Source organism: Henckelia pumila, chromosome 3, assembly GCF_033568475.1.
Source record: "Henckelia pumila isolate YLH828 chromosome 3, ASM3356847v2, whole genome shotgun sequence".
Lineage (NCBI taxonomy): Eukaryota > Viridiplantae > Streptophyta > Magnoliopsida > Lamiales > Gesneriaceae > Henckelia > Henckelia pumila.
In genome coordinates, this window is record NC_133122.1 from 189,117,469 (window position 1) to 189,127,016 (window position 9,548).

Below are 9,548 nucleotides of genomic sequence, written 5' to 3' on the forward strand. Positions count from 1 at the left end.
AATTGACGGTTGTTGATTTTGTGTATTATGCTCTTATTTGGTGGGATCAATTTGTTATTTCTAGGAGAAGGAATCAAGAGCGTCCTATTGAGACATGAGATGAGATGAAACAATTTTTGCGGAAGATATTTGTGCCGAATTATTATTATTGTGATATGTTCAGGAGATTGCAGAATTGAAGCAAGGTTCGAGGAGTGTCGAGGACTACTTCAAGGAATTGGAAGTTACTATGATTCGAGCTAACATTGAGGAGGATCGTGAGGCAACTGTGGCTCGATTCTTATGCGTTTGAATAGGGAGATTCAAGACCATGTGGAACTTCGATATTGTGTGGACCTTGAGAAGATGGTGCAATTGGCCATGTAAGTGGAACAACAACTCAAGAGGAGAGGCATGGGACGAAATATTTCTAATGGAGGTTCGTCTACTCCTTGGCATCCAAACGTTGCCAAACGTTAGGATGTCAAGCCGGTGTCCAAGCCAAAAATTGACACCAAACAAGAGACACCAAAGCAAGAAGTTCAAGATAAATTTGAAACTCCTAATAATCGTTCTAGAGATATTAAATGCTTTAGATGTCAAGGTGTTGGTCATATTGCTAGTCAATGTCCTAATAAGAAAATTATGATTGTGAATTCTTGTGGTGAGTTTGAGTCGGAGAGTGAGGAGGAGAATTATGATGATATGCCTGCGTTGGAGGATCTCGATGATGAGGGATATGATGCGGTGTTTGGAGAGTTGTTGGTGACTAGGAGAGTTTTGAATGTGCAACAAAAGGAGGAGGAAGAAAATCAAAGAGAAAATTTATTTCATACTAGATGCTTTGTGAAAAATAAAGTGTGTAGTATTGATGGGGGGATTTGTACTAATGTGGCGAGTAGTTAGCTTGTTGAAAAGTTGATTTTGCCTACTTTAAAGCATCCTCAACCATATAGATTGCAGTGGTTTAATGATAGTTCGGAGGTGAGAGTGACTAGGCAAGTTGTGGTAACTTTTTCCATTGGTAAGTATGAGGATGAAGTGTTGTGTGATGTTGTTCGTATGCAAGCTTGTCATATTTTGTTGGGGAGACCGTGACAATTTGATAGGAAGGTGACACATGATGGTTTTAAAAATCGTTACTATTTTACTATGAAAAAATAGTCTATTGTATTGTTTCCTATGACTCCAAAACATGTGTTGGAGGATCATTTGAAAAAGAAAAAGAGAGAAGAGGCAGAAAAAAAGAGCGAACAAAAAATTGAGATGACCTTAGAAAAAAAGAATGAAAAAAAAATTGAGAGGAAAGAGGCCGATAAAAAAATATGTATGGCCCAAAAGAGTGAGTTGCAAGAGATTTTACATGTGCATACTCCACTTGTGTTGATTTTTTATATGGAGATTTTCCTTAACACAAGTGATATACCCGGAAATCTTCCGAGTAGTGTTGTTTCTCTCTTGCAGGAATTTGAAGATTTATTCCGGAGGATCTACCTCAAGGATTGCCACCTTTGAGGGAAATTGAACATCAAATTGATCGTGTGCCCGGAAGTGCATTGCCAAATCGTCCAGCTTATAGGAGTAACCCGGAGGAAACAAAAGAGCTACAAAGGCAGTAAAGTAAAATTTTAGATAAGGGGTTTGTGCGTGAATCAATGTCTCCTTGTGCTGTGCCTGTTTTGTTAGTTTTTAAGAAGGACGGTTCATGGAGAATGTGTGTGGATTTTAGAGCTATTAATAATATTATCATCAAGTATGACATCGATTTTTACTCTTTAACTACACCTTGGTTCAACGAAGTATCCGAATACTTGTTGATTGAACCACCGCCACCATGCAGCCGCCGAATTTTGGCCGGCCAACTCCAGCCGTCCCCTCGCCTCCCTTGGGCGACCCTACTCCCAAAATTTCAGATCAAACGTACAACGTTTTCCCAGCCAATTTGAAGGCCAAAGTCGCGCCGCCACCTGCCTCCTCACCTATCTGCCCCTTGTCGGATTCCATGGCCATTTTCGGCAAAGACCCATACATAAATTCGATTCCCCTACCTCAGACGAATATTTTGCAACTAGCCCCACTCTCTAATTCACAGCCGTTCCAATTTAATTTTGGTTCAATGTCTACGCACGATCAAACCCTAGATCCGACAACCTTTTCCTTCAATCCGCCTCCTCCACAGCTCCGATCGAAAAATTGGACCCAGGGTTCTAATCCTCACTCCATGGGCCGTCGATTGCCTCAATCCATTTTGCAAAGCCGACCAAACAATCATCTCAATTTTCCCCCAATTCACCGAGTTCCCAACAAAGTCCCGGCCGGTTCTCGCCGCTCCGATCCCAGTTCCAGGACCCCCACCCACCCAAAAACCTTCGGCCCCTCCCAGTTCTCGTCTGCCCGAGTCAACTCGGCCGAGTCACCAAGTCCAGCCAACCCGGCTCGAAGGCCTGCCCAGCCGCCCCGATCCAGACAATTCCTCCTGTTTCTTTTCGTGATATTTTGGATCCTAACTCTCTCGGGGCTCGTAAATTCTCATTTGATGATATCTCGGACTCGTTGGAACAGATTCCATTACCCTCTGTCGAGAACGGAGCTTCGGGTATACGATTCCCGGAAGAGGTAATATCTGCGTGGGCTCATCCTTTTAAATTTTCTCTTATTGGTAAAATCACTGGAAATAGGGGATTAACCCCTAATAATCTTATCACTGCTGCCATCTCTTCCTTGGGTCTTGTCTCTCTTTTTAAAATAAAATTCTTCCCTCGTGGTTACATGGTTCTTACTCTTACTGTGGAGGACGATTATACTAAATTCTGGAACAACGGTGTACTCACTATTGGCACTGTTTCCATTCGCTTTTCCAAGTGGACACCGGAGTTCAAATTCAAAGCTGAATCTCCTATTGCTCCTGTTTGGGTTCATCTACCAGACCTCCCTCTTCATCTTTATAACAAAAGTTATCTTAATGCTATTGCTCGTTGCCTGGGTAATCCTATCAAAATTGATGCTGTTACAGCAGAGGGATCTCGTGGTCCTTTGCCCGTCTTTGTGTAGAACTTGATGTTACTAAGGAGCTTCCTTTGCATATCTGCGTTGGTTAGGGTGATCATTGCCACTTAATTGAAGTAGTTTATGAGAAAATTCCTTTCTTTTGCTCGGACTGCAAAGTCCTTGGACACTCTTCTGATATTTGCTATCGTCATGGAAAGAATCCCAGGCCTGCCAAGAATCGGCCCCAAGGGGCGGCTGGCCCCTCCTCTACACCGGTCCCTCCTTCGGACCCCTCTTATAGTCTAAATCCTGAAGGCTCGGGATGGACCATAAAAAAGAAGCGAAACCGGTCTACTAGGCATAAAGTCTCGGTCAAAACTCTTGCTGTTAATAATAAGTTTGACCCTCATTCCATACTTGCTGATTCTGAATCACCTTAATTCTCTACCCAGGGTGATACTCTGATTCCTCATCCTATATCCTCTGATGAGGGCAGAGAATGTGCACCGAAGGATCGCAAGCGTGCTTTAACTCAGGAGCACTCTCGTGCCTTAATTCCTTCCTCTTCCTGTGGTCACAGTGCTCGTCCTTCCTCTTCCGTGCCCTCCCCCTTGAAACCCTGCCCTAATAATAAATCGACTTCTTCTATCCCGTCTAATTATTTTACTCCGGATCAGGATATTGCCACCAGTCTCGGACATCTCTTTGAGATTTTGGGCCATCCAATGTCCGAACATGTCACTACATTGGTCAATCCCTCCATCCCAGATCCTTTCATGGACTTTCGTAACTCTGCCTCAGGTGATGAGCGGGATTTTGGCTCTGAAACTGAGGATTCTGCAATGACTGATTCCACTCTTAAGCGCAAGGAAGGTCATCCTTCTCGGCAATACCCTTTGCGTAGATCCTCTCGTCATAAATCTGCTGATCCCCCTCCTTGGTCGTCATGAATTGTCTCATCTGGAATATTAGAGGCCTGGGTAACCCGGATTCCCAGAGGTTCTTAGAAGCCTTGCTGAAGGTCCATAAGGTCAAAATTGTTTCCATTCTTGAACCCATGATCCAGCTTGAGGTACGGTACATGACACGGAAATTTAATTTCTGTAGAGTGTTATCGAACTGCACTGGTAAGATTTGGGCTTTCTTGTCAGAGGAGATAGGTTTAGAGATTTTCCTAGACCACCCTCAGTTCCTTCACCTCAAGTTATCCGCTCCTTTTCTTCCTACTGTTGTTTTTTGCTCCTTTGTTTATACTTCATGCGATAGTATGACACGCAAAGAGCTGTGGGATTTTCTTCTTCAAGTCCAACCCCAGGCCGATCCTTGGTTGTTGGGTGGTGACTTTAATGTCGTTCGCTCCGCCAATGAATGCCTTGGGACTTCTAGTGGTCGTCTGGGCCCCATCAAAGATTTCAAAAATTTTATTGTCGACTCTTCTCTTGTCGATCCAGGATTTGTTGGCTATCAATTCACTTGGACCAATAAGACTATCTGGAAGCGTCTGGATAGAGTGTTGGCCTCTCCCAGTTGGTCCACCCATTTCTCTTCGATTAAGGTGGAGCATTTGTGTCGTTCTATCTCTGATCAATGTCCTCTCCTGGTTTTTGCTCCTACTGGGATTTGGGGTCCGAGCTCTTTCAGATTCCAGCATATGTGGACTTGTCACCCTGGTTTTATCCAGATAGTTTGCCTTAACTGGAATCTTCCGTGTTCCTTGAGAGGCATGCACAAAATTTTCGCTAAGCTCAAACGTCTCAAAGTCCATCTGAAATGGTGGAACAAGGAGGTGTTTGGTAATCTGTTTGAGAAACTTGCTGAGGCGGAAAAGTCTGTTCATGATGCTGAATCCGCCATTCTGGCCAATCCTTCCGAGTCCTCTCGGGCCCACCTTTCCGCTTGTAACACCTCCCTCACTCATATCTCTAAGATGAAGTTGGATTTCTGGAAGCAAAAAGCAGCTTGTTCCTGGCTTGCTGATGGGGAAAGAAATACCAAACTCTTTCATAATGCGGTCAGAAAGAAAAGGGTCACAAACAAAATTTTCCGCATCTTGGAGGATGGTGTCTGTCTGTCTAATCCCGAGGACATCTGTCGTTCTGGGTGCTCTTTATTTGAAAATCTCCTCACTGGAGACCCCTTTGTTCATTCCCAACCAGACTTTGGTCATTTCACCACTGTTGTCTCAGAAGATGATAATAGGGATATCTCCGCCCTTCCCTCAATCGAGGAGGTTCGATCCATTGTTTTCTCCATTTCGATGGACAGTGTTGCTGGTCCTGATGGTTTTTCCTTTTGTTTCTACCAGCGCTATTGGGAGTTCATTCAGTAGGATGTCTTTGAAGCGTTGACCGACTTATTTTAGGGTACTCCATTGCCCCATAGTTTTTCGGCCACCACAATCATTCTCATTCCCAAAATCGTTGGTGCACAGGCTTGGAAAGACTTCCGTCCCATCAGCCTGTGTAACGTTTCCAACAAAATCATCTCCAAACTCCTGTTCAACCGCCTTTGCCATATAGCGGACCGCCTTATCTCTCCTAATCAGAGCGGATTTGTCTCGGGTCATGTTATTTCTGATAATATTCTCTTGGCCCAAGAACTCACTCATAGCTTGGCCCTCCCTTCTCGAGGACATAATATCATCCTGAAGCTCGACATGACCAAGGCTTATGATCGAGTTCAGTGGGGATTTCTGCTTGAAATCTTCCGTCACTTTGGCTTCTCTACTCACTTGATTAGGATGGTTCGAGATTGCATTTCTAATTGCAAATTCTTGATCAACATCAATGGATCCAACTCGGGTTTTTTCTCTTCTACTCGTGGTCTTCGGCAAGGCGATCCTCTTTCTCCTCTACTCTTCATCTTGGGTGCTGAATACCTTTCCCGCTCCCTCTTTTACTCATTCCAGCAACTCCTTTCCCTCAAATTCCGCTTGGGCTGTTCCATCCCAATCTCCCATTTAGTGTATGCTGATGATATCATCATTTTTAATAATGGGAGTAAGCCGAGCATTAGTAGGATCATGGATAATCTTAGGCATTATGAGAACTGCTCCGGTCAACTCATTAATTGCTCTAAAAGCTCCATCGTTTTCTCTCCATCTGTTCCTTCTCATCAGTAAGTTCGAATTCTCAGTGATACGGGATTCGTCTCTGCTGATCTTCCTATCCGCTATCTGTGTGCCCCCTTATTCAGGGGACATCGCAAAATGAGTCTCTTTGACCCCTTGATTTTTTCCGTTAGGCATCGTCTTGAGGGTTGGGAATCTCGTACTCTCTCCCATGGCAGTCGTATCACCTTGATCCGTAGCATTCTTCTCTCTCTTCGTGTGTGTCTCTTTCAGGTCATTCAGCCCCCTCTAGCTATTCTTGATTCTTTGGAACTCACTTTTAATAGTTTTCTCTGGGGATCGGATCCAGGTTCCAAGCGTTGGCACTGGGCTAAATGGGCCAAAACTTGTCTGCCCACTCTTGAAGGTGGACTTGGCTTCCGCCGCCTGAAAGATTTTGTTGACTCTTTCTCCATCAAACTCAGGTTCCGTTTTCGACAAGGCGATAATATTTAAGCCCAATTCTTGAAAAGAAAATATTTTTCTACCTCTGACTCGTCTCGGGTTCAAGAAAGGGGCCTAATCTCCCCTACTTGGCGCCGTCTCCTGCGTGCTCGCCATCGAGCAGAACCAAAAATTCGCTGACGCATAGACCATGGCTCAGTTTCCTTTTGGGATGATATCTGTCTTGGCCACTCCCCTTTGGCTGATCTTTCTGTGGTCCAGGGGACCCGATCCATTCTAGTTGCTGATTTACTTAGGGATGGCTCTTGGGACATCGAGCTTCTTCATATGGTTGTGAGCCCTGAGCTTGCTGTCGAAATTTCTCAGGTCCCCATATCTCATTCTGATGACCTTATCATCTATTATTGCAGCAAGGATGGGCGTTTCTCTACTCGTTCTGCTTGGGAGATGCTCCGCCCAAGGGCTCCTATTAGAAGCATCCTTCGGCCTTGTTGGGGGCGCTGGATGCATCCCACCATGTATTTTTTTCTTTTTTTGTTTGTGGCATCATTGGCTCCCGCTTGATGATGTTCTTCATGCCAAAGGATTCTCCTTCCCTTCTCGCTGCCTCTGTTGTAGGTCGGAAGAATCTTTCGATCATGTCTTCTTCTCGGGTGCAGTTGCTCGAGAAGTTTGGACCTTTTTTGTCTCCATTTTTTGGGTCCAACTTCCGGTTTCCTCTAATCTAAGCATTTTTCTCAGTTCTTGGAAGAGGAATACCGACTGGTCCTCTTTTGGTCATATACGGGAGTTCATTCATTTCCTCATTATTTGGTTCCTTTGGACTTCCTTGAATGATGCCAAACACCGAAATATCTCTCTCTCTTGTCTGGTTGTTAAATTTCATATCCTGTCTTACCTGCATTCGGGAAATCTTGCAGGTATCTTCCAAGTCAAATTCTGGGCAGGTTTTCATCATGCCAGTGGGATTATTGGTCTAGATCTTGACTATTGTCGTACTCATAAAACTCCTATCATTCGCTGGTTGCGCCCTCCTCCCAATTGTTTCAAACTCAATGTGGATGGGAGATCCCGTGGTAATCCTGGGGAATCCTCCGTTGAGGGGATTGTCAGGGATGCCTCGGGGAAAAACCAGATTTTCATTTAGAAAGTTCATTGGCAAAAGGTCCATCACGCGAGCCGCACTTTGGGTTATCTGGCGTGGTGTCCGTAATTGCGTTGATCTTTTTCTGTTTCCTCTTTGGATTGAGACTGATTCTCAGACGGTCATCCATATTATCAGATCTTGACGTTGTCGGTGGGACTTAGATCATATTGTGAGCCGTATCCTTAATTTACTTGCTGGCCGTTCCTTTTACATCTCACATATTTACCGCAAGGGGAATGCGGTGGCGGATGCTCTGGCATCTAATGCTTATACTCATAGGAGCTTCTTGATGACGGTTGGTCCGGATCTCCCTCCTCAGATCTCTCAGTTGGCTTGATCGGATAACTCAAGCACTACTTACCTGAGAAGCAGATTTTCTTAGGGTCTTAATAAGGCGTGCCCACGCCTTATTGATGATCCTCTTCTGATTTTTCGTTCTCCCTTTCGTCCCCCCCCCCCCCCCCAAAAAAAAAAAAACCTTCTCAGAAGAGGTTTACTTTCAGGGAGTGCCAACGCCTTGTAGTATTAACTCTTCTGAAAAAGTTTTTTTTAAAAAAAAATCGGTGCCATTTGATTTGTTCTTTCTTATTAATTGTACTTTCATTATTTATTTACCTTTTTTGCACTCTGTTCGGGTCGCGGTCACTTTTTGCATGTGTTGGGGTGTGTGTGTTCTGGGTTGTGACCGCTCGTGACTCGTGGAGAGTGTCTTTGTTATTTTCATGGAGTGTGTTGGTGTGTGTATGTCTTTGGGTTTTTAGGGTGTGTGTGTGTGTGTGTTTTCGGGTGTTTTTGTGCCTGTATTGGGTATGTGTGTAGAGTGGTTTTGAAACGACCTCCTAATTTCTTATAATTAATTATTGAATAAAATACGGATTTTTCAAAAATTTTCGGCATGACCTAATTGTTTATATTTAAACCCTTCTATCACAGACAGCAACTAAAATACAACCAACAATACTAAATAAACTATACCAGGAAAGGAGCGAGAACCAGAGAAAAGATTCGACATTTTAAACATCAAAAGATTAATCAATTACATATTTACAAGCCACAAATAATTCTATAAATCCTTACGATAACATTTATCCGAAAAACAAAATAAAAGACTTTAAAGTGCTAAAATAAACTTTTATCGAAGGCTGGTATGGTCAGAGGAATGTGCCATGCCTGCATCACAGCCCACTCAATAGTCCTACCCCGCAATTTCAATGATAACCTAAACCTGCACCAAGTAGATGTAGTGAGCCTAAAGGCCCAACAATAATATGATGGGAATAACGAGTAATATATACATACATGCACACGCAAGATTAAAAATAGCTTGTACTAAAAATATTTTGTGCCCTTAACTTAAACAAATGATTTCTAAAAGAATGAAGTGGATATGAATGAAACATATGCATGGCTAAGTCGAACATGAGCAATGCAACTGAATAAGCTGAACTGAAACATGGTCATAAATGATTTGAACTGAAACTGTGAACTTAGATGCCTGAATTGTGACTCTGTGATTTCGATCATAATCATGGTTGCAGTACACTATGCCTCAAGGAGGTCAGGATGTCACCCAACACAATCTTGCCCTGTATTTGGTAAGGGAGGCCAAGATATCTCTCAGCCCCACACGAACACATGCTAAGGTAAGAAAACCCATAATGATTTGGTAAGGGAGGCCAAAACGTCTCCCAGCCCACACAAACACATGGTTTACTATAGTCACAATCATCTCATTTCATTCGTAAAATACTTTCTTTCATAGTTGAATATTGGACTTAGCATGCATATGTAAATATGACGTACATGTAAATGTTTAATCGATAATCATGCAAATGACTCACACATGGACGACCGGGATGGTGATTTAGGGAGCAAACCAATGGATGGAAATCTAAACCATAACTTGCGCTTAGGACAATT

General features: G+C 43.4%; 1 protein-coding gene across 1 annotated transcript; it reads left to right on the plus strand.

Moving 5' to 3' along the window:
• The first annotated feature begins 3,913 nt into the window (after positions 1–3,913).
• On the plus strand, positions 3,914–5,296 carry LOC140890190 (uncharacterized). Its single transcript, XM_073297947.1, has one exon. It carries the CDS (start codon positions 3,914–3,916, stop codon positions 5,294–5,296), a length of 1,383 nt encoding a protein of 460 aa, XP_073154048.1.
• The last annotated feature ends 4,252 nt before the right edge of the window (positions 5,297–9,548 follow it).

Bases quoted from the DNA above. Each gene is read 5' to 3' on its own strand.
- LOC140890190 (XM_073297947.1), top strand. From the start codon at position 3,914: ATGAATTGTCTCATCTGGAATATTAGAGGCCTGGGTAACCCGGATTCC.